The sequence below is a fragment of the Podarcis muralis genome, chromosome 9 (assembly GCF_964188315.1).
Source record: "Podarcis muralis chromosome 9, rPodMur119.hap1.1, whole genome shotgun sequence".
Classification (NCBI taxonomy): Eukaryota; Metazoa; Chordata; class Lepidosauria; order Squamata; family Lacertidae; genus Podarcis; species Podarcis muralis.
In genome coordinates this window covers 43,493,756-43,519,628 of record NC_135663.1, presented here as the reverse complement: position 1 = coordinate 43,519,628, position 25,873 = coordinate 43,493,756, and the positions used below count along the sequence as shown (strand labels likewise).

The 25,873-nt window shown below is 41.2% G+C and overlaps 1 protein-coding gene across 2 annotated transcripts; it reads left to right on the top strand.

The window, feature by feature from the left end:
- Positions 1-208: 208 nt before the first annotated feature.
- On the top strand, positions 209-15,572 carry NAF1 (nuclear assembly factor 1 ribonucleoprotein). 2 transcript variants are annotated; one of them, XM_077934135.1, is made up of 8 exons: positions 209-963; positions 3,413-3,554; positions 4,998-5,091; positions 9,470-9,552; positions 10,591-10,751; positions 12,572-12,623; positions 13,553-13,655; positions 14,154-15,572. In XM_077934135.1, exons 1-8 carry the CDS (start codon positions 338-340, stop codon positions 14,594-14,596), a joined length of 1,704 nt encoding a protein of 567 aa, XP_077790261.1. In that variant the 5' UTR covers positions 209-337; the 3' UTR covers positions 14,597-15,572. The 2 variants fall into 2 exon arrangements, with proteins under 2 accessions (XP_077790261.1, XP_077790260.1); XM_077934134.1 differs by having other exon boundaries at positions 4,995-5,091; positions 13,553-14,184.
- Positions 15,573-25,873: the final 10,301 nt, after the last annotated feature.

Below are 25,873 nucleotides of genomic sequence, written 5' to 3'. Positions count from 1 at the left end.
TCGTTTTCTTATGGCGGCTCTAGGGCAACCTTACTATTCCTGGGTCAGCTCAGTCGGTAGAGCCTGAGACTCAGGACTGTGTGCTCAAGCCCTACGTTGGGCGAAGGATTGAAGTTTCAACGCTACCATAATTCTAACTGCTCGCCTGTTACGTATTTAGGCAAAAGGCGCCTGCGCACACGCGGGAGTCCCCAGGTCCCCGCATGCGCGAAGCTCTTCCTCCCATGCGGAGAACGAACGAGGCCGGAAGCAGCGTATCCGGCGCGCGCGCGCGGCAGCTCCCGCCGTTGTTGCCAGGGCAGCTGTGCGTAATTACGCGCGGAGAGAAGGCGCGCAGATGGACGAGCTCCCGGCTTCGCGGGACTCCGGCCTCGCGGGCTGCCGAGTGACGCAGCGGCTGCAGCAGCTGAGCGTGGCTGGCGGTGCCGAGGGGACCTCGGCCGAGACCTCCCCGCCGGCCCTTGCCGTGAAGGAGGGCGAAAAGGGAGCCACGGAGGCCTCCGAGGCTCCGACGCGGCTTCCGGAGGAGGCCGGCCCTCATGGAGGCGGCGTGGAAGGAGGAGCCCCGCAGCCCGGCCCTTGTCCCGGCCTGTTGCAGCTGTCCGGCGCGGCGGAAGGGGAGCCGTCTCCGCTGGGAAATGGCTCGTCGTCGTCCTCCGTCGGCGGCCCGCGGCTCAGTTTCAACGCCGGAGAAGGAGGCGAGCCGGGCGGGGAACCTCGCCGCGACCCCGATGCACCCGCTGCACCGGCAGACGAGACGCCCCTCCCCGGCGAGGGAAGGGAGGAGAAGCCGCCGCCGCCCGATTTGAGAAGCTCCCCTTCTTGCCTTCCGGATTTTAACGGCGACCCCCAAGATGTAGGGATGGGTGTCGCGGAGGAATCGAGGCCGGCGCCGCTAGGGATCGAGCAGGACTCGCCGGCGATGGAAGGCGGCGGCGGCGGCTCCCCCTCGGATTCCGACAGGTGGGTAGTTCCGCAAAGCATGGCAGGAAATCCGCCTGGCCGGAATCTTGCATTTTCGAATTTCCCGGGGAAGTAGGAGAGGAAAGCGCGTATTTGTACTTCTCGGGTTGGCACCTAGCTGCGCGTCACCTTTTAATGGCCGCGAGACTGGAGAAAAGCACTTGGGGAAAGTTAGACGCTGGAAAAGGACCTTGCCTGGCTTTGCTTCTGCAGTGATTGATTGCCGGTTGTGTAGCAGGGGAAAAAAGTCACGTGCTGCTCTATAGAGTCTGTTTTATTTTGTGCTACTTTCCAGTTTTGGTTGTTACCACCTTTATAAAAAGCACGAGATTTTTCTTCCTTAACATAGTTTAAAACTGACGTCTATCCTTACATATGCTAGGGCAGTATGCAGCAGGAGTGATTAAGTTAATATTAAAACAAATCTAAACGGAGTTCGAAGTAGTTAAAAATGATGGAGCAGACTACCAACACTTAAAAATGCCAAATATTTTAACTAGCTCTTGCAATAAACTTGTTTATGCCCAGACATATTGATAAGAACATAGTCTGCTGGATCAGGCCAGTGGCCTGTATAGCCTAGCATTCCTCATCACGGTTGCCTATGGGAAGCCTAGGAAACTGCTAGTTAAGTGATAAGTAACAGAACCAGATGTATGCATATATATTGGGCCTATTTCTCAATGGTACACCAGTGTGGTTTAGTGGTTACAGTGTCTGACCAGGACATTGGAGACCAAAGCCCACTTGGCCCATTAAGCTCACTGGGCGGCCTTGGCCTATCCACTTCCTCTCAGGCTAACCTGCTTCACACTGTTCTTGTGGGGATTAAATGAGGAGGGGGCAAACCATGTACACCACCTTGAGCTCCTTGGAGAAAAAGATCTTCTAAAAATCCAGTAAATAAGTAAAGGTCCAGTCGTGGCCGACTCTGGGGTTGCGGCGCTCATCTCGCTTTATTGGCCGAGGGAGCCGGCGTTTGCCCGCAGACAGCTTCCAGGTCATGTGGCCAGCATGACTAAGCTGCTTCTGGCGAACCAGAGCAGCACACGGAACCGCCGTTTACCTTCCCGCCAGAGTGGTGCCTATTTATCTACTTGCACTTTGACATGCTTTCGAACTGCTAGGTTGGCAGGAGCAGGGACCCAAAAATGGGAGCTCACCCCGTTGCGGGGATTTGAACCGCCAACCTTCTGATCAGCAAGTCCTAGGCTCTGTGGTTTAACCCACAGTGCCACCCGCGTCTCCATAAATAAGTAAATAAATAAGTAAATTCAGGTTGTAGGTACCTGAATGCTTGAACAGACCTAGTCTTGTCATGACCAGAGCTATGTGTGCTGTTAAAAAGTTGAATATTAATATACTGCACAAGCTAAATTCTATTGGCATATTAGTGATGAGAATTAACAATACTTGGGTTTTGTTTGTTTGTTTAGCACAATACTCCCAAGTAAGAAAGTGGCACTAAGGGCTTACAAAGCATTGTAGTTCTGGCACTGGGAATACTGGGTCTCTGCCAACCTGCTGACTATGGAAATTTTGTGCAGGCATCAACAAGCTGGTGAAATACATCCTTGCTGCCATGAAAGTTAGAAATGTACTGTTGCGGGCCATGCGAAATCGCTGCTGAGTTGTGCATGGGATTCCAGGGGTCTTGGTCCTCAACCAGGGCCTATGCTTCTTGGGAGAATTGAAGACAACAGTGGAGGCTGTCATTGCTTTAAGAAATATGATTTATTCGCATGTTTACACTTGAGTTTAGATTCAGGTAGAAATTGCAAAATATCTTTTGGAGGACCAGCATAGTTCTCAGCTCAACTGTATTATGCTTTTGAACTTTTTAAATGTCTGTTCTTGTGGGGAAGAACATTGGTACTGGCCAGAGTCCGAATAAATTGTGGGCTCTCTAAGAGCCTTTTGCTTGGAGAGGCTCAGCAAACAATTGTTTAGTCCCTTTCCAATCCTGCCCCCTTTCCTGCTCCCTCCTCTGTAGCTCGTTCTGTAGAGTCCCCCTAAAGCTCAGATTTGCATCTCATTCATGCCTTGATGGCAGGCTACCAAGTGAACCAGAGTTTAGGCTTCTGCGAAATCTGTGTCCAGTGGTGTTTCTCATGTGACAGGAAGGATTCCATTGCTTCCTTCCCAAAATGTTCCCAAAATGTTCTCCAGAGGGTTGGGGAATCCTTCAGACCATGTTTTTTTTTTTTTTTTTTTTTTTTTGGGTGGGGGTGAGCGGGGTTCCAAGCAAGAGAGGGAAATCACTGGATATTACTTTCCCCTATTCTGCTGATTGAAGCCTTACCTTAAGTTGAGTGACATGGTTGGATGCAGCCCATAGGCTTCTTTTGCTATTCTATGAACAACAATTTCTTCTTTTAAGATTTTTCTGTAAACAGAATGTGGCAGGAGATATGCTGAAGAATAAAAATAAAATTTAACTTTCGTGCAGTGATACAGACAGTTCATCTACAGACAGTTCATCTTCTGTCTCCTCTTCTTCCTGTCTTCCAATGCTGTCTGAAGATGATGATCAGCAGTCTAAGACTGAAAGTAACTCTTGCCCTAATAGAAAGAAGGGCGAATTAAGTGAAGTAAGTATGTTGATTTATAGACTATCCTCATCTCCCTATAGTTGGACGGTTTATCTGAGAATCTTATCTGTAGTGCTTTTATAGGACAGAATTAGATGTTGTTATAGAAAGTGCTCAGAGCAAAGGGGCCCTCCTCCTTTGTCTGTTAAAGCATTGCAAGGGATGCTTTGGAGTCCCACTTTATCATCTTTCCCTATCACTTGTTTTTCTGGTCCAAACTTAAAGTTAGCAAGTGCCAAAACAAGTGTATAGTTTATTATTGTATATATTTGAACAATTTATAAACTGCATGGCTGCAATAGTTGCTAAGCAGTTTTCTAAGATACAATATCTCCAAAATTAAAACTGTAAAATCAAGAAAACAAGTTAATAATAATAATAAGTATTGTTTTGTTAATGTTTGTCTTTCTCTTCATGTACAGGGTCTGTTTTTGCTCCTTTTTTTAAAAAAAAAACCTCAACACAGCAACTATAAACTTCAGTAAAACTTCAGTAAAAATGACTGCAGTAGGCACTCATTAGGGAGAAGGCTCTTGGTGGATATGGTCAGTACCTCTGAGCCATGGGGAACACTTAACAGTGACTCCTGGAAATCTCAGTGATAGGGCAGGGATATAAGGAATTAGGCTGCCCTTGAATACTGGGCCCCAATGGTGAATTATTACAAAACCTTGAACCTGGCCCAGTAGTGTTTGGGCAGGCACTGCAGACTTTTGAGGTTTTGTACCAGCAATAGTCTGTCCCCATCAACAGTCCAACTAAAGCTTTTTGCATCAGCTGGAGCCTGTGGACCAAGGTCCAAGATGTGCTGTGATTACTGTCTCCATCTCCACCCCCAGCCCAAGAGTCAAGAGAAGCAAATAACAGGCTGCTTGCTTCCTTTTAGGCACCCATGCTGCCTTCCCTAGTTAATGAGAGCTCAAGAGGCATGAAGACACTGGGCAAGCACATCCTTTGTCACTTTTGGTGATTTGTAGGGAAAATAGCCAGAGGAGTTCCCGTTGTACTGTGCTTGCCTTTCCTTGGGCACCGTGCATCCAAACATGCAGAGTTTGCTAAAATTAGATGTTTTGACCAAAGGAAGCTCCAGGGAGGCTCACTTAGCATCTTCATTACATATCTTCAGGTGCCAGTTGAAAACATTCCTCTCCTCCCAGGCCTTTGGCTGCTTAAACAATCTGTGGTCTTTTAAAGGGGGAGCATTGTTTTGTTTTCTATTATGTTATGTGTTTTTGTGTTTTTATACGTAAACTCCCCTGTGATCCTTGGATGGAGGGTGGTATATAAATTTAATGAATAATAACAAGGATAACTAATTGTGGATTTTAGGTCTGCAGTTATAAATTGACCCTCGGCCAGACAGCTACAAAGAGATGATCTAGGGTGGGCAGCAGTAGGATTAATATTTTATTATGAAAATAAATTCTTAAAATTATCCAGCAGGAGCCACATCCTGTTGAAGATTTTACCATAATTCTGCCTGAATCGGTTGAACTTATGCCTTTTGGAAAAGTTTCCAGCATCATTGAGCACCTAGGTAAGCGAAATGTTTATGTGTGTGCATGCTTTTTCAATAATTGTTCTCCTTTATAGTTCATAGAGGGGTTCCTTTTGGAGGAAAGGCAGGATATAAGAATAAGTTATAATATGATACCATATTCCTAAGTGTGTAGATGCCAAGTGTATAGTATAGTTTAGTGTCAAGGGATAGTCAGAACCTCTAGAATGTGTACTTTTTGTTTCACCCCCTGGCTTCATGCACATCTACCCAAAACCTATATTTCATTCATTTCGTGCATGCAGCTGTGCATCCTGCCCCGCTCTCTCTCAGGCTACCATCAAAATGCAACTTCTTCTTATGCTTCCTTTGTCCCTCCAAAATGTGTAGTAGGTCTCTTCTGCCTTACACCTCTCATCTCTGTGACTATTATTGCATCACATAGAACTAAAACCTAAAGGTAAAGGGACCCCTGACCATTAGGTCCAGCCGCGGCCGACTCTGGGGTTGCGGCGCTCATTTCGCTTTATTGGCCGAGGGAGCCAGCGTACAGCTTCCGGGTCATGTGGCCAGCATGACTCAGCCGCTTCTGGCAAACCAGAGCAGCACACAGAAACGCTGTTTACAGCGGTACCTATTTATCCACTTGCACTTTGACGTGCTTTCAAACTGCTAGGTTGGCAGGAGCTGGGACCGAACAACGGGAGCTCATCCCGTCGCGGGGATTCGAACCACCGACCTCCTGATTGGCAAGTCCTAGGCTCTGGTTTAACCCACACCTCGCCAAATTCTCATTTTGACCCTTTTGCCGCCCCTTCTTCCTCACTAGGCTCTCTCCTTGTTTCAGCAGGGTGCCCTTGCCAATAAGATCATTTTGTCTTGAGAATTCCTAACTTTTCTTCTAGTTGTCAATGCTAAAACATGTGTTATGTGGAAGGTTGTCTGGGGGCACAAATTGAGCCACTTGGACAGCGATAAACTGCAGTGCAGTGAGACTAAAGGCTGAAGAAGAAAAAGCTTTGTAGAATGTGTATCACAGAAAGCAATGACAATATGTGAAAGTAAATAGAAAATAAGCTTTGGGAAAGGTAGTGGTTTTTGTGCTTGGTGTTCAGTTAGTAGTGATATTTTAGTATTGGAAGTTTCTTCATAGCGCAACAAACACTGCAGTGTCAAAGATTCCATTGGCAAAGGATAATTCTGAGGTATAGTCCACATAGTGATTCAGTTTCATATTGGTGGCAATATTTTTCATACTTTCTGTGGGCATTTGTTTACTCTTCATTAAGTTGAAGGTGGTAATTCTGGAATTGCAGCTAAAGTTGGAGAGGAAGAGAAGAGGGACACACCATAGTACCACAGAGCTAGCTGCAAAAATCTGTAGCTTTAGGCAGGACGCTGTATATATTAAATTGTATTATACAAATTAAAAATCTACTTATTCCAGTTAAACCTAGAGGCAAGTAAGGTTGTCCATGCCAGAGAAGGCTGCATGAGTCTAGCAATGCTGTTCCAAAAACTCCTGGGTTTATACCATAAAATTAAAATATGGAGAAAGCAAAGCTATTGGCATGCATGTGAGGTAAATGGTTTCTTTTTTTAAGAAAAAAATGTTTCTGTACTGTTCTTCCTGTGGGAGCCAACAGCGATGAACAACATAGAGAATACAATAATCAAAACCATCTTAAAAGCATTTAAAATGTATCTGAAACCAAAATAATGTACAAAAACATTAATTGAAAACATGTTGTTGCCATGTTTGTTTTGAAGCCGCATGGTATGAATGAACTGCCATAATTGGGGGGTGGGGGAGTATTTTTGCTGTTCAAGAAGGAAAAGTGTATTGAGCGTAATATTCTTGTCTAGATTTTGACTCATGTTGCGGCTCTTCCTTCTGGTTCCCCTTAGCGTTACCCCTCTTTTTGTGCTTGAAATGGTACGGGCCAGACACTAGCATGCTGCATTTCTCCTAAGATTGCGAATCTGTAAGTGAACCCCATTGAACAGAGTGGGACATGAGACTGAAAAAATATGCACAGGCTTTCACTGCAAATCTTACCTTTCTAAAAGCAAATAAGATAGGTAACGGATTTAAAGTGACAGGGTCTTTCAAGCACATTTTCTACACAGAACATGAATCATAGTCTGTCAAATGCAAGCGATTTAAATCAAGCCTAAAATTGTGCTGATAGCTGTGTAATCCTGATTGTATGAAAACACGCATGCAGAAATATAGTGTGACTAGTACAACTGAGCGTTCTTATTGATGCTCAAGCCATTGTGATTAAGTCACTAAAATATGCATTTTAAGGTGACCTACCTATTTCTTTTTGAGTTAAAATCTACTCAGTAGTTCCATCTGTTCAAAACATGGGTCATTGTACTTGGGTTTGTCCAACCTTTTTTTTCCTTCCTGGGGGTACATTTGAAATTTCGGGAGTGCTGTGGCTGCTGCACCTCAGTCCCCTCTCTCCCTCCCTCCCTGATTATTTTTACACAAGGTCCTCTGGAAACCACTGTCACAGTGATAAACTGCAAAGCTGTAAATCACAGATCAGCAGCACCAAAGCACAAAAATATTGATGAAAGGCACAGATCCTTATGGATCTGAACCATTTCAAGATGGGATGCCAGTAGATTACAGAACACATATATGGACAGATACTTTGATAATGTGAACAAGTGGGGAAATGCCTTGCAACTCATTACAGTAAGTTACAGGTTTTGATTTACAGCTTCAGGCCTTTAAAGAAAAGTTTATATGTGGTACAATATATTTTCACACCTGATGAGGTGAGAAGAGAGAGACCAAAGCCATTAACTGACACTCACAAGATCACTGTTGCTACTATTCAACTAAGTTTTATTTAGAGTAGACCTATTTGAGTTAACGAGCATGACTAAGTTAGGTCCTTTAATTTCTGTTGATCTGCATCCTGTGTAGTCTGGTGTTAGCCAGAACATGTCACAAGAGTGCACTTTTTTATTTTTCTATTGCTTCACCTTTATAGCCCTAGTAGGGATCAAGCTGTCACTGCTGCATTAATTGTACTCTGGAGTTTTTTTGTGAAGGAGTGATGAGTGTGAATATTTAATTGATCATTATACTGTCTCAGAATGGATGACTTCCTTACCAGGAAATGAGTTTCCGTTAATAAGTGTTGCAGAAGCATTTTCTTGTTTCTGCAGCAATGAATATTAGATTTTTGCAGGATAATTGGGAGTAATTTACATTTTTATTAAATGATATCAAATCACCTGCCTTCTTTGTAGTTTTCTTCTTTAGAAACTGACACTCTTTTACATAGTTTCATGCACTTTTGATGTTAAACATGAAATCTGCTTGTCAGAAAGTATATAATAGGAAAGGTAACAGTTTATCCACAATATCCACAATTCATTACATTGCTATTAGTTCTACAGCAAAGTGTCACGGTGCTTTTCTTGAAGCTATTGATCTCTGCGTCTTTTAATTATACCATCCCAGTGAATATCAAGCTTAATGGAGAGGTGTAGCATTCTGATAGTTCTAGCAGAAGTTGATAGATGTCTAATTTCCATCTGTAGAAACAATAGAGCTTCCTGATTTGTAGCAATAAGCAATTGTAAACAGTGAGCTTGTGAGTACTGAGAATGCTACTCTGTCTTACAACAAGCTCATCATGTGAATACCTTCAAATGGGGCACTGCTTTCCCAGTGCACATGCTGGTTTCACATGATGCATGGCTCAAACTTTATTCATCAGTGCAGCTATAGATTAATATTGTAGTTTAAAGTACCATATACACTCGAGTATAAGCTGAGTTTTTCAACATATTTTTTATGCTGAAAAAGCCTCCCTCAGCTTATACTCGAGTGAGGCGGGCGGCAGCAGAGGGACAAGCGGCGAGAAAGGAGCCCTTTCTCGCCGCTCGTCCCTCCGCCACTGCCCGCCTCTCGCAAGGGCAGGCACAGGGGCCGAGGTTGGAAGAGGCTCTGCGCTGTGCCTCTCCCAACTGGGCTCCTATGCCTGCTCTTGTGAGCGGCAGAGGTGGCGGCGGAGGGACGAGCAGCCTGAAAGGAGCCCTTTCGGGCTGCTTGTTATTCCTCCTCTTTCACCGCTGTCGGCAGTGGCAGAGGAGGAAGGAGCAGCCTGAAAGCAGCCCTTTGGGGCTGCTTGTTCTTCCTCCTCCGCTGCCGCCGCCGCCAGATTTGTGGTGTGGTGAACCGGCTTATACTCGAGTCAATAAGTTTCCCCAGTTTTTTGTCCTAAAATTAGGTGCCTCTGAATAAATTTGGGTCGGCTTATACTCGAGTATATACGGTAGTTCCTCAAACTTGGGTTATGAAGGTAGAAGCAGGGCAATGAGATTTAAACTAATGCTGTTTAACCTTCTTTTGGAAAAGGTTGTCAGCTTTATAATATTTTCTTTTTAGTAATAATAGAGTCACAGAAAGGGCTACCTCCAGTCAATGAAGATACGGTGCTATTTAAAGAAGATCGGCATTCAATGGGAAAGGTGAGCAAATTGCACATGACTTGTACTGTATATATTATTTTTTAAAGCAGGAATGGGGAACCTCAGGCCTGGGGGCTCAATGCAACTCTCCATCTGGACCTTGGGATTCTCCCCAGACTCCCCACCCCTGGCCTGCCGAAGGCTACCCACAAGGGAACGTGGCGCTCAGACTCAAAAGGCTTCCCCATCACTAATCTAAAGCCTTTTGGCTTTTTGCATTCTGCTCATTATGTGTTTTTACATATTTTTTATTCACGTCTAATGAATTTCTGGGGAAATACATTTTTTAAAGTAAAGAACAACTAAAGAGGTAGAAATACTTTTCCAGTATAAAGGCACTATCAAGCTACCTTACATAGGCAGTAACCTTGAAGATACTTAACTGTACTTTCAAACAGATGATTTTGAAAAAATGACTCACCATGTCACATAGGTTCAGCCAGTGATAAAATATAGATTGAAAGCCTCTTCCTTTGTTTTAGATTGTATGTTGCAGGGCCTATTTCTCTCTTGTGTTGCACTTATTTGCATACATTCAAATGAACTTGGCTTTTCCGTTTGAGCATTCAAAGAAACATGCCTAAAATCAGTGGGGCCCGGAGGAGAATTCTTACAGGGTTGTGTTCAGCAGTGTTGTCCATCTTACTTTAAGACTGCCATTAGCAGAACAGGGCAGAAGCAATTTTCACTGATTCCCTCTCCCTTCTTAAGCCCCTGCACCCTTCCTAAATCACTCAACCATTTGAAGGGGGGGGGGGGGGGGAGGAATAATTGAAAACTGCTTCCTTTCTTGTTCGTCTGACAGAAGCCTTATGAGCAGCTGAGTAATGCTACATTGTTTGATACAACATAGTATTTTATATTGGGTGCTTCAGTTCCCCAAGCTGTGACGTGTTTTGGATTGCTACTATATTATTAGCCCAAGTCAGTATGGCTGTGCTGACTGGGGCTGATGAAAGTTAGTCCAAAACATGTGGAGGGCACCAGGTTGGTGAATGCTAAATTATAGAATGTCTAATGTTGGTTTTTGTCTTGCAGGTCTTTGAGGTATTCGGTCCTGTGTCACATCCCTTTTATGTGCTACAGTTTAACAGTCCTGAGCGTATAGAATCCAAAGGTATTAAGATGCACGAGGCTGTGTATTTTGCTCCATCCGTTGAAAGCTTCACCCAGTATATATTTCCAGAAAAAATAAAACAGTAAGTAATGTAAATGTGTGCATCTTGAAAGTCTTGCTAAATAGATTTAGAACTCATCTCCTTGATGATAGAATAGAATAGAATAGAATAGAATAGATTCTTTATTGTCATTACACAAGTGCAACATTGCACAAGTGCAACGAAATTGGATGCCATCCCTTAAAAACAACAAAAGCATTCTGCATTCTGAAATGCTTAGACAATACCTTTGCTTGCCATTAGTGTCCATATACTTACCATTCCTGATATATGAATATGAGACTTATATGCAGATGTTCTGTTTAAAAGACGTAAGTATCCTCTGAGCTCCTTACCTTGGTTCTCCTGAAGATTTCCTCATTTTGAGCTATAAATTTGGTATGGAAATACACAACTCATATTGCCCTGAAGGCTTTTTAATTCTAGACTTAATGTAGCCTTCAAATGATCCAAAACCTATCCTTGAGCATAATTAGCCTTTTGGATTTAGGATTCCTGGTTAAAAATCGTAATGATTTTGAACAGAAGTTAAAATCATGCGCTATATCCTCTCCCAGAAGGATGTGTTTGGGATAGAGGAAGCATCTATCCTGAGCTTCTTCAAACGGTGCTCTGTTGATAACCCCTGCTCCTTATTCAAAATGTTCATCAGATCAGGTGGAAATGGGTTTGCTCCTTATTTGTGGCAACAGGCTATTCTCTAAACCGAAGGCCTCATTAAGTAAATGCAGCATGCATGCACCCAGAAGTCCTGTTTTTTTATCTGTCTTAACCTTTTATCTGTGGAGGAAGCATGGATGAATCACTGCAAGTATTGAGAAGCTCATATGGGGCGTCTATATCTCCATTTTGCTTTTCCTCTCCTGAGTAACTTGCATGTTAGACAGAAGGGGGAGGGTAAGGCTCTGAGCCATGATGAAATCATCTGCTGCAGCTGCTATGCTGGGGCTTGGACTGGATCAGGCCCTGTCAGTTTCAGTTAAAATCTGTTTCTGTTTAGAGAGTGGTATTAGGGCTCACTGACAGTCCTATTTCAGTACTGAAGATAGGAACTTGGAGCTGAATGAACTGTGACTTGCCCAAGGCCACTTAGTAAATTTGTCACAGAGGTAAGATTTGAACTGTTGCTTTTTGGCTCATGCTGCTGGCAAATATGGTACACAATTGAATTGAAGTGGGCAATTTGAAAAATTGCCACTGGTTTTCCGGCAGGGTGGATTTGATTTAAATCACTAGTCAGTAAGACTTGGTTTAAATTATTATTTTTTTACAGAAAGACACATTCTTGCTGGTATAATCTTAATATTTACAACCAGATGAAGTTACAGTTATATCAAGAATTACTGATTTGGTTATACTATTAGACATACATTGACAGATCATTATTAAATTATTGTGAGGTTTAATAAGTGTTTTTTTTAAATCATTTATTTTTATCCACCCTGTTTTCCGGCTTTTCCTCTCACCCATGACAAGAGAACTCTCAAAGGACAAATGTTGTCTTAGGAATCACAGTTCTTGCAAACTTTTAATTAAATCTGACGTTCCCAGACTGGAATCAATACTGCATGTGTACTATAATGTTCCATGCATTTCTTTGCCATGTGTGGTTTTGCACATAAGATGAATTAGACATTTTAACATGCAGGTGAGTTTTCCTATGTGAAATTGATATCTATAGTGGAAGCTGTTTTGAGTGTTCAAATTCTGAATGGCTGAGGCTGCAGGTAGCATTTGAGTTGTGGTTTTTTTTATTCTTTCCTCCTGCTTGAGGGTAACAGTAACTCATGTATAGAGATAATGCCCAGTATATAGATCTTTCACTTTGTCTCATCTTGCAGAGAGAGAGGATCTGATGCATCATGGAAAAATGATGAAGAACCACCACCCGAGGCAAGTACATCCTTTTGTGTACAATTTTTATACCTTAATGTCTGTAAGTGGTTACTACTTAAAGAGCAGTATTCTTGCGGGATATTGTATGCATAGAAAAACCACTTAAGCAGTGTCTGTCGTTCAACGGAATATGAATTTCCCTGAGAGCATCTTAACATTTAATTGTCTGAACAACAATGAGAGATAGCGCTGCATATATCTTGTCTGCATCTTCATTAGCTCTTTATGAGAATCAGTGTGAGTCCTTTAGCTCCACGTATCAGTAGTCTGAAAGCTGGATTTTCAAAGTAGTTTGTCAATCTTTAAAATGTTTTAGTTCATCCTCAGAAAGAGGATAAATTGACTTGGATCCTAAACTGCTTCTTCAGCGACTTAATGCAGGAGTAATTTTCTATCATTGCCCCCTCCACCTATAGCTCCCCACATATCCTATAATATTCTCAAGGATCAAGCTGGGGGAACTCCCAATGGCAGATTTTTCATTAAGTTTGTGAAAGGCAGGTTAGAATCCCATGGTCCGTAACATGTCATGAAGATCATGCTGCTTTAATTTTGTATTTCTGCAGTGAAATTGATTCTTGGTCCAGTTCCAGATTACTTCTCCCTTAGTGTAAATAGTAAATTTAGGAAAGATACAAAACTAGTTGTATCATTTTGTACTTTGAATCCTATGTAAATAATCCTTTCCTATATTTTTCACTACTACTACTACTACAAATTTATTATATATACCCCGCCCATCTGCCTGGGTTTCTCTTCTACTACAATACTCCAGTGGTAGTAAAGGTGCTCATAGTGTATTCCAGAATGTCATATTTATGAATGAGCATCAAATAACCTGTTATTGCCTGCTGATAGCCAGTAAAAAGAACCAAATGGTATATTCTGCTCAGTTTCCAGTTTCTTATGTAAATATTTTGATCTAGGCTTTAGATTATAGTGATGATGAGAAAGAGAGAGTAGCTAAACAGAAGAAGAAATCTCAGAATCTAAGAAGAAAGAAGTGCCGACCACAACCAGAGGAGTTCAGTAAGTAGGTGCTATTACGGAATTTTAATGTTGGGCCTCAAACCAAATTAATGTATAAAAGCTCAAAATCCCACTTTCTTAGATGGATTACTGGATGAATATAGCATAATTGTAAATTTTAGTCCTTGCGTGTGAGAACCTTTCAGTGTCAATATTGCCTTTATCCTGAACAGATTAACAGTGTGGGGTTGCAGGGGGAAATTATCATTTATTCTGGTACGGAAGCTGGAAACGTTTATTGAATTTTTATCACACCCTTCTACCCAAATGAATCCACGGTGTCAGCAGACATTCATTGGTTCGTTGCAATTTATATGCTGCCTTTCTCGCAAGGTAACCAAGGCAGTTTACAAATTTAAAGGACTGAAACAAATGAAAACACATTTAAACTTGGCCTGGGGTGGGAAGGGGACAGTCCGTGTTCCCCATGATACCACATTCGCAGGATAACCCTGAATTACCAAAATACCACAATTGCTTTTTCATTTCTTTCTTCAGATGGGAACGGAGCTCATTATCAGCCCAGAAGACAATATCCTTCAGATTATTCACATGGCTATTTTGGGAGAGAACCCAATCCTACCTTTGCCAGGAGTCGATTTCCTCATTCGTCTGCTTCCCCACGTTCCTTCAGGCAGTATGGAACGTCTCCACAGCATTACTCTAACTTCACAGAACCTCCAAAGCCTTCAGCTTATTGCCAGCAGCAGAGGCAGGAGAACCTGAGGAGACATCAATATTCTTTTCCTCCCCCAACATTTGAAACTGTTAATAACGAGGCAAATTTCCCACCTCCTCCCCCATCTGTACCATGGGGGTGGCCTCATGAGTGTAGTCAGAATGCATACGACCCATTGTTCTCACTGCTGTCTCTGCCACCGCCGCCACCACCTCCAATACCACCTCCACCTGCTGCTCCTCACAATGCTCATCTTCCTTAGAGTAAAGTGGTCCTTCTGTCATTCAGGGACCTGGAGAATCTATGACTGTGCACCTGATGCTTTGTATATTCTTACGTCCCCTGTGGAGAGAATGATTTTCAAATTATGTACAAAAATATAAACTTTGAGGTTTTTGTATGGAATCAAAAGTATAAACCATGTGTATTTTTTGTTTGTTTTTAGAACTGACAAAAGAATAGGGGAATAGTGGTTTAAATTTTATAGAGCATACCTACATCTAATGGAAATACTAAAACATGACTATATTTGTACAATCCAAGTTCCTGGATTTTTTTTTTATAAAGCTGTACATTATTTTTATAGTAGCTGTCCTAAACTAATGTATGTATTTGTCAATGCAATAAAATAAGATTGTGTTTGCGGGGTATATATATGGATTTAAAAGTTTATCCAAGAAATACGTTTAAATTATATGAATTATATGCTGAATGTATGGCAAAACATATTATCCCATGCCAACAAATGCCAATTCTTAAAATAAAAATAATGTGTTGTCCAACCAAGACCTATTGAGTTTAGTGGGCACGTTCTTAACTCTCCTTTTAAATTTGAGGTTTTAACCATGCTTTATTTAGTAATCAGACAGGGGTATGAAATGGTGAAATTGGCTTGTTGACCATTTTGGTGGTAATTAAAAGTTCAGGTGATTAGGTTACCACCTTTATGTCTGGTTGACATAAGAAGTTACAGTACAAGTAGCCTGAATTAGCTTCTGTACTGCATCATGAAAAAACAGCCATAGGAAGAAGTAGTCTTCTTGTTTGAGGTCATTGAAGAAAGTCTTGTGTTCAGATTAAGATTGCTAATAGTTTCACTTCAGCTTCCACATCTGATGCTACGTGTCATTTTTGAAGGCTTAAGCGCCATGATGTGATGGATCAATGGAGAAACTAACTACTAGATCTGACTAGGCTTTCTGTTTTGTGTGAAATTGAAATAAATAGACTTTGTTCAAGTTATGGTGTTGAATAAAATTATTTGTGGTGTCTGAAGTATGTCTATAGGTTTTGGTCCTAAGCTGAACAAAGTTCATAAGTGAATCAAGCTAGGTTATACATATTTTTTGCCAGTCCACTTCAGGCTGCGTGTTCAAATTTCTTCTCATTTCTTTTTTCAGCATCACTGTGCCTGCATTAGATGAAACTTTCTGTATTGTCTAGAGCTAGACTTTAATTACTTTCCCCTTCACTTTTCTGTGCCGACTGGTATTGGCAGGATGCCATTTGTAGGCAGCAAGTTGTGTCTGTCAGACAGGCACTATTGCTGCCTCATTTGCCTCTTGTCACCCCTGTGTTGTCAAGAGTTCACAAGATAAGCATGCTGGAACATCCTGGATTTTGATGACCTTATGGGAGCAGGCCTCCTTTGATAGCATATGCTAAGCCCCAATTTACCAGTGTGTCGCCAGCTACATGACTCTTGACTTCATCTTCTTGCTGTCATTACTACTGGTGGCAGTCCCTCTCTGAAGACCCTAACAGCTGCTGCCACAACTATGTTAGTTTCTCTAAGACATTGCCTGCTGTAGCAGTTGGTCTGCTCTCTACAAGGTATGTGACTGTAGCCACCTTAGTACTGACCATCATGGTCTGTATATAATTCTCCATTGCAGCTGACCACGCTCACAAGGCCTCTTCTCCTTTCCTGCAATAGGTGTGTCTATAGTGAACTTTTCTCTGACACTTCCCTATAGTGGGGACATTCCAGGAATCAGTTAAGGGGTGGAACAGTAAGGTCCCCACACCTGACTTCAAGCATGCATTCTGAAGGCTGCATTTGTAGGCCAGGCAACTATCTCTGTTGCCTATTCTAGAAGGTTCAGGTCTCATATGTGCAACTGCACAGATGAAAACTTTAAAAGATTAAAGGGTTTAATAAGTGTTTCCCCTCCAGCATGTTTCACTTACCTTTAGAAAATACTACTGGACCGAAGCTCCCATTTCCCATTCTTCAGTCAGTTGCCGTTCTGTAACCATTAAGCATAGGCTGTTTGTGGGGATATTACCCATTTGTTTTTTTCACCAGATTTAAAAACAACTTTTTTAAAAAAACATTTTTTTGTGTGCTGTGCTGCTATTTTTGTCTTGTATCTGCTTGGTGCTGTTTTTTGTTAAATAGGCATTGGCACTCATAGCTGAACATTAGTAATACCGTGAATTACGCTATTATGGGCCCATTTGGATAGAACAACATTCAAAACTTTGTTTCAAAGATGCGTGGTGAAAGTTCTTTTGAACCATTCACCAAAGTCTTCACACATGTCCCAAAATGTCTTCTATGAATAATTGTAAGCAATTCTCTGGCCATGATGCACACTTGCAGACAGAAAAACGAAAATTCCATTAAGCATGGCCAGAAAACAATAGCTTTATAGCTCAGGCAAAACCACAGAAAGATAATTGAAGCTAGTGCTGCAGTTAAAAGAGCTAGTCTGAAATAGTTGCTTTCAGAAGAGTTGGAAAGAGTATAACTTGTCATTTGCTGCTATTGTGATGTTTAAAAAATGCTAGTGCTATAAATATCCAAAACTGGCATTTTCTAAAAGAGCAAGTCTTGCTATGGAAGACATTGCATTAAATGATAAGTGGTTCAGACTGTAATTTAACTAACAAAGGTTAATCAAACTTTTGCTTTCATTTCTCATGGCAGGGGGAATCTTTGTTGCTCCTTACTTTGAAATAATTTAATGATAGCACCAAAGAGTCTTCAGAAGCCAAGAGTGGTTAAAAAATACCCTTGAAAAATTGGGTCCAATTGTTTTTATTTAATACATCATCATAATTTCAGGGCAAATTTTGGAATCCAGGTAAGTATTCTTATTGGTGAGGGCAGAGGCTGCAGCCTTGAGAGATCAGGGTCCTTCCGTGTGTGAGTGGAAGAGCTTTCTACTTATCCATGTATTTCAGAGATCCAAGCGTGCATTCACAATCTAATAGCTTTCATCAAGATAAACGCTAAACATAATTTCCATAGAGTTTTCAGATAATGGAGGCTTGATTATAATACGAATCTATATGATTATCAATATTCATTTCATCGGTACGTGCAACTGTATGTCTTAAGGATGCCTGAGAACAAGCTTACTTATGGAAATGTAGAATTCGGTGAATGAAATAATAAGATGTTATGGCATAGTGTGAATTTTGCTTCTATACTGCATGATGAATGTGCATATTATGGTGAATGTAGCCCACATTAGACATGCAGTCCACATTATTCCTAATAAGCTTGTGTATGTACACACTATGCGCCTCCTTTTAATAATCTGTAATGATGTTTCAAATAACCATATTGCAAATTTATTATTTCAATTTTCTATGCATACTTACTAAGAAGCAAGACTCAAAAACCCCCAGGCTGTTGGTACCTCTTTATCGTGGTAGCTCTTTCCCCAGTTTGCATCCTGGCAAATCCTTTGTGAGTGAAATCAGAATTAAACTGAGAATCCTTGTTCCTAAAAAATATTAAAGTTAATTACAAGGCAGACAAATAATTACAGAATTTCACTAACCGTATAAATTTAGCTCAAGCATCTATGTTAACCAAGTTAGTGTGACAGATCTTCTATTATGGACGATTACATTATCAGTCTGCTTATACAAATGCGATTGCCTGGATGATAATACCTAAACCCTATCTGATTAGTGCCATATTCCTAGATTAGCATGTCAAACTGTCAACAGCAATCAAGAGATGATAAACTGATGGATCTTGGTACTTATTGCTGCTGTGTTGAACAGATTGATTGCATATTTATAGTGTGTCTTTGGTTACCTAGCGTCACTTTACAATAACATATTACTGCATCATAATTCTATTAGGGTTGTTATAGAAGGATGTCATTTAACTTGTGAAGCAATTCTCTCGTATGATTTCCTTGGAGGAAGATTAAGAATTCACTTGGCAAATAGTTCCATCTTTTCACCACAAATAATGATAGGATTGGAGGTTTTTATGTGTGCTTTACTGTATACAGTGACTATTTAAATACTCACAATATTGTGCTTTTATCATTTTTGAAATTTATTAAACCTAGTCCTGTAATTGCTGGGCAGGGCTATATTATTGCAATTGACTTGTAGGTCAAGCTTGATATTGATTTCAATGGGAGCAATGTCGAGCAATTTCTCTAATAATAATCTTGTCTGTTGAACAGCATAATCATTCCCAATCATTTCTCAAAAATAACTCACCTTTTCTTAATAATTCAGCAACCCTAACTTTATCAGTAGGGACTGTGCTCATGCAAAATAATAAGAAATAATAAGTTTGGAAGTAGAATATTAAGAAGAGCAAGGATTGGACAAAGTTTGAATAAAGAATGACAAGAGAATTTAGGTGTTCTGCACAATCTTTTTAAAAAGTAGAAGCTGTAACAGTGACAACTACTGCTTCTTAATGGCCGAAGGGTATGTGGAGCACCCAACTATTCCTGACCTACAGTGTAAAGTGGACAGTGCTTTGTACCCTGAGCAAGGATTATCTTCTAATATGTGAGAAGGATGGTTGGAACTGGAGGGACTCACAAGAGAAAACATAGTGGTTCTTCCATTTCCCCACACAGGGATGAGGTGGAGAGGTTACTGTGTCATCAACCTTCACCATCTCCTGGGGCTCAAGATATTGCTGGAAGGTGATTTCTCTTTCAGTGCCAGTCAGTGTACCTTTTAATGCCAGCCTTAGGTTTTACTGGCAGGGGTAGAATATATGTGTTCAGCACACTAACCAACTTCTCAATGTGCCTTGAACATTGCCCACACCTGGACACATATACCATATTACAAAAAGTAGTGTGACAGGGGGCCTCTATGTGAGCATATCACATTTTTTAGTTCCTTTCCCCCTTAAAACATTACAGAGACTGGGCCTAAGCATGTACAGCTGTGCATCTTGTGTTTTGGGGAGTTGATGGTGATGATGGCAGCTCCTTCACCACAGAAACGTAATCCATGACCTGGTGAGAATATGTATTAGTGACCCAAACAAATGGAAATGTTTTACATTCTCCTGATGGAATAATGTCACTACAAGGGAACTTTTGCAGCAAAAAAACCAATGCAAACAATCCAGCCTTCCTCCAGGAACGAGTTTTGTGATGTGAATATCTGCATGTGTAAACAGATAAAGTACTTGGATTGAAAGCTATTGCCTAAATATTAAGGCATGTTTCTACACTGTGGGCCATTTCCACCTACATGTTTTGAAGAAAGGCATATGAAAACTTTAGAAGTATTAGAGTAAATGAGAACCGGCACTTTTTCTGACTTGAAGCTGTTCTTTTTTCCACCTTGAATGCCCTAGAAAGGCTTAAGGCAATAAGAATCCATACAAGTGTGATATTAGCTAAGGGGAAAAAAGGAGATTATGGATGTAGGAAATATAGCTTTGAGGGTTTTCTTTCCTCGAAATAGAAAAGAAACACAAAAAAGAAAATTCTCTATATGTATTTCAATTATTAAGATAGTATTAAAAAATTCAGCAACACTGTAAAAAATGGGGACTATTTAATCAACTGTAAAAAATGCACTCTGCCTTCAGTGAATATTTTCTTTGGGCAGGGTTGCCAACTAAGGTAAAAGAGCCTATTCAGACTGAGGGCAGGAAACATTGCTCTCAATTTGAATTGGCTGGGATATATTGTTCTCAAACACATCCAGACAATTCACAGCATCCTGATAATGTTGCACTGTTTATGTAATCTTTGATTAGTTAGAATCCTATAGTCAGCATGAGAAAGTCCCTGTTTACACTGGGAAACAGCACCAGAACAACTGGCATTAAACAGAGTAAAAGAGGTGAGCAATATTTACTGTAGCTCCAACCTCTATGGAAGCAAAAGCCAGGGATGGAACAAGCCCTGTTTCCTCCTGGGAAAGAGCTGTAGCTTAGTAGTAGAGCATTTGCTTTGCATACAGAAGTTCCCAGCTTCAATCCCCGCATCTCCTGTCAGAAATGGGAATTTTGGAGAGCTACTTCCAGTCAGTGTAGACAGATGGGCTGAGTTGGGTGGACTTGGTATAAGGCAACTTTCTATGTTCCATCTTGAGGTCTGTGCTGTTATCTGGGCAGGCAGCCAAATCGCAACAGTTATGAATAATTTACAAACCGGCGCAGGCTCATCTGTGTTCTAAAATTGGCTTACCGCGGCACACGGCTTCATTTGTTGCCGGCAAAGATCACTTCGGGCTTTTTGTTCGATTTCCCACTTCCTCCTCTATCAAATCACATCAAGAGTTCCATTTAGAAAGCTAAACTTGCACTCTATTTAATAAAGCTGAGAGGCTAATGTGGCTTTTTGACACTGCCACTACATTATCGTTAAAGTGCTGTTGTGATATATGAACTGTGGGTCGTTGGGGTCCTTTTGCCACGACACTGGTGCAGTCTTAAGTTCACTAAGCATGAGACTTTGAAGAGAATGGGGGCGGTGGGCTGAGTGCCCTTTCCCTTAGTTCAACATCTGTAGAGAATTGAAGCACAAGACCAGGCAGCTCTTGGGAGTATTTCTCTGAGCCCCAGGAAGCAAACTTTTTCTCTTCCTTTTTCATCCTTTCTGTCACTTAGATTCTTATTTATCTAATAAACGGAACTATGTTACTTTAATGGCCAAATAACTTCACCTAAAGTTCTGGCTAGGGCTGTCGGTCTATAATTAATGGTGGTTATTTTTTATTTAAACGATGGGACTCTCTCAGAGCTTTGATTGTCAGGAACTGGGAATGTGCTCACAGTAATTAGCTACAGTGGTGCCCACTTCCTACTGAGTTAGGTCTGGAGTGATAGATTTTCATGCTTCTGGCTGCCTCTCTGGAGAATTTGGCAGAAGCAGTTGGATTTCTGTGTTCAGAAATGATACAGTTTATTATTCTAAACCAGGGATGGGTGTACCTGTCAATTTTGGCTTCTCTCAGCTGTCCAGTTTTCTAGTTCAGTTTATCCAATTTCCATTTTTCAGTTTTTAAAAAGTATGCATGAGAATTCATATATACTTTTGTACACCTTTCTCATATGCATTTTTAATACCATTTTGGCTAATGTGTGCATTTTGGCAAGCAATTTCCCCTAATAGTCATTTTTTATCATTACCAATGGGCATATTTTTGTACACGTTTGTTGAATGGAGAACTTCATCACAGTATTTGCACATTTCAAAGGATAAGGGTGCTTTGGTTCACATATTAGTTTTGGAAGGGCAAACAGAATGATTTTCTCCTCCATCCCTACTCTAGGTTTGCCACTGTCAAAATATCAACATCACTGGTGCCCCTTCTGTTATCCTATCATTGGTATCCCAGGCTTCTGTATCTGTAAATAAACAGTTTGGTTGTCATTCTGTGTCTCGCGCAAACGACAACAGTTCTGCAGAAGTTACTTAGAAGTTCCCAGTGTTTGAGAAAATGAGAATAAAACATTATACACTGTTCAACTTTTAAATAATTGATTTTCTCATAGGTTGTCACTGACCCTGTGGACTTTCCAGAATGTTTCTTGTAAGTATCAATGGATACTGTGGTCTTTTAAAGCTGTACTTAATTTCAAGAACTAGTCAAGCAGCAAATTACATGTTGACTTTCACCTTCTCCCACACTGTTGTCACACTTTCTATATCTTCTAGCCAAGATCCTTTTCTGGGGAGAAATTACTGTGTGATATCTTTACTCCCCTTTGCAAATAACCTCTCAATAACCTCAGCTTTGCATATGCTCAATGAATTTTGTTCTGAGATAACATGCCCCTTCCAGATGAGGAATCTCTGGGTGTTCCAAAGCTCACATGTTTGCTGATTTATTTTGGGTCATTCTTAGGTTATCTGTTTCTCTAGGGAAATGTGAACTCCATGCACCAGGCAGATCAGCCCTATTATTTTGAGATCACTTTATCTCAGGCATGAGAAACATTTGGTCCTCTAGATGTTGTTGAACTACAACTCCCATCAGCCCCAGTAAACATGACCCATAGCCATGGGTGTTTTAGTTCAGCTAGATATGGAGGGTCAAAGGTTCCCCATGTTTGCTTTCTCCCATATCTAAAAGGAACAAGTGACAGAAGAGGCCACAGTCTTTCCAGTCCCTTTCTGCTCTCTTGAATGCCCTTTAGTTGTTTCTGTCCATGGGGTTGGAATCGAGTGGAGCAAGAGAGTGCATCTGGCCCTGCATTCACCATCGCATGGTGTCTGCACTTTGGGACTGAAGATCTCAATTGGGAAACCTTGTTTTTATGTGCACAGACTCCCTGCATCATGTAGGCTTCTCAGTCACATGCATAGCCAATGCACATGCAGCAGACTTCAGATCTTCAGCCCCAAGACATGAATGTGAGAAGACAGGTCTGGCAGGTGATCAGGTGGTGGTCAGGGATGAGACCCCACATTCCCCTCACAAAAATTGTAGTTGTGAGAGGCAAGAATAACTGCAGAAGGCTTTAATCTCCTGAATATTTAGCAAGTCAGGAATTGAAGAAAATTCATGCATTGCTATTCCAGGATAAATTGTTTTGTGTAAAGCAGGTCCCTCTATAGTCCTCTCTTCATTTACATGCTCAGTGTTCCAGAGAAATCAGAAAAAAGTGTATGTGGAAAACTGCATAATTCTGACTGGGCTCTAAAGTTTCAGTTGATCACATTCTTACTCTTCTTTTGTGTGTGTGAATGAATAACTTCCAAATCTGTGTTCTTTCTTTCTTTCTTTCTTTCTTTCTTTCTTTCTTTCTTTCTCTCTCTTTCCTTAACTAGGCACTTGAAAAACAAATTATATGAAAGGAATGGGTTTCAGGCACCGCACTGTTTCCCTGTTTGATAATTGTTGTGCATGAATAGTCTAAAAGAAAATGTGCCTGATTGTCTTTCTCCCAGCAGCATATGATTTCTGAAATTTCACTCCAATAACCAATATGCTCTGTACATCTGTGCTGCAGCCCCAAGCTTTGCAACCACATTTCTTTGTGCTTTCTTTCAAGAGAAATGTGCCTTTGGTCTTTAAAAGAAAGTTCACATTTTTATATTAGACACTTTAGATTTACTTGAAAACAATTGCTCCAGCTGTGCCTTTTAAAAACCTTGTCTTAAACTAATGATTTCGTTTGCATTTAGACTGTATCGTGAAACAATTTTGAATAAAGTTTCAAACTGTGCGTGATGCTTGGAAGCCTTCAGAGGGAACCTTCCCTGACTTCAGCTCCAACAGGTACTGAAAATTCATTTTTAGGAACACTAGCAGAGAGCCCTGACTTTTTACCTGATTTGCCTTCCATGTTCTTTGCTAAGTTACATGTCTCAGAGAAGTGAGGTTGCATAGATACTCCCACTTCGATGATCTCATCATCCACTTCCAGTTCTTGGAGCAATGATGGCAAGACTTGAAATTCACCAGCGAAATTCGAATTTAAGATGGCGCCGAGGTAAGACGCTCTTATCGGAGCTCAAAGAAATCTTTTAACTAAATGCCTTTGTTGCTGGCTCTCTTCCTTCTTTTGGATTTTATTTCCTTTCACTACTTCGCTGTGCTTTTGAACATCTTATCTTATCCTCCTCGGTGCCGGGACTTAACGAAGTTAATGAAGTTTTAACGAAGGCTTTCAGACATTCCCTCCCGGGCATTAAGGCACTCCCTCCCAGTTTCTCGTTGACTCCTCGTGACAAACTTATTCCGAGGATCTTTAAGGACTTCTAATGGGCTTTTAACCTTAAAAACTACAAATTCATAAAACCACAAATTTCTCCCACCACCTCTAACTTCGTGGACCCCCAAACATCTCAGTTGTTTTAACAAACTGAGAAGAAGGGGGGGGGGATACTTCAAAGGAGTGCGCTAATTGGACCCAGTTTTTAAACTCCTCGCAGCAGCCCAGCCAGGACTGAATGAGAAGTGAATGAGATTGCGACCTGAGAACTTTAGCACTCTATCACTCTATTTAGAAGTCTGATCTCATTGATTTAAGAAGAATCTAGCAATGAGAAGAGCCAAAAGACTCAGGTGTCCTGATACAGAAACTGACGCAGAGCCCTCTGGTTTCAAACAGAGTAATCTAGATAATTACCTGCTACCTCAAAAACAGCACATATCTCCTCCCAAAACCTTCCTCAACTCTTTACATGGAAAGACAGTTGAAGAGATATCCCTAGGAATAAATGAGGACAAGACTACTACTCCCATAATCGAGGCACAAGCACTAATTGATAGAAAGGTGGAGCTGCTGGAGGAATGCTGCCTATTGACTGCTCAAACAGTTCAAAAAATCTTTGAACAATTACAAAACATCTCCAAGAAGCTGGATAACCCAGATGAAAGGAGGCAACTTACTCCCTTTTTGCCATCCTTAACAAGCCCTGGAGATAAACAGACCAAATACAAATTTATACCTCTAAACCAGCCAAAAACCAGAGGAAGCCCCCCTCACACAGTCAATCTGATACTGAGGCCATGTGAGATTGTTCTCCACATTTTTCCATATAGAGGGCCCCTACCTTACTGGGAGTCATCCTTCTGGGCCAGACATCATCTAAATCTGCTCCTAGGCCTTGAGGGTGGAAGCATCGACTTAAAAGCAGTCAAGAGGCTCACTAACGATGGATACTCCAAAAAAGTACTACTAAGATTTGGTAGTCATAGAATTCCAACCAAAATCTTAAGGGAAAAGGCTCATTTAGCCCAGAAAGGAATTATTCCGCGTCGACACTTTGAAGATATATCACTCAGACCATTGATTGCATCTAAAAGACAGAACAAGATGAACAAGGCCATTCCACCAGACGCCGACATCTGCCCTACTCCCGTGGAAGAACCCAGTAGATGGGAGAAACCGCAGCCAGCTACCCGGGAAATCACGCAAGAAAAATCCAAGCTCCCAAACCATGCGACTGTAGCATCAAATAACAGCCTCGCCCTTGACACAATAGACTGGACAGTCCCAGAAGAAGAAGATCTGCTGAGTAACTTTACCAAGCTACCAGATAAAGAACAAATAAACATACTCAGTAAATTGACGAAACTACAGGCCAGATTGACCGAAATTCACCAACAAGGTCAACAAAATGCAGTAGAAACAATACACAATCAAACTTTACACTTACCAGCCTTCTCCCCAAAATGCATAGTCAAAAAGAGAGCTACTAATGGAACTTTCAAATGTATAGATGCAGAGCTTCAAATCCAGCCTCCTTTAGAATATGAAAGGGCAAGGAAAAACTCCAGCAATGAGACCACAAATTCCTGGCTGAGATATCAAATACTAGCTCCAAACGAAATAGGTACCCCTTAT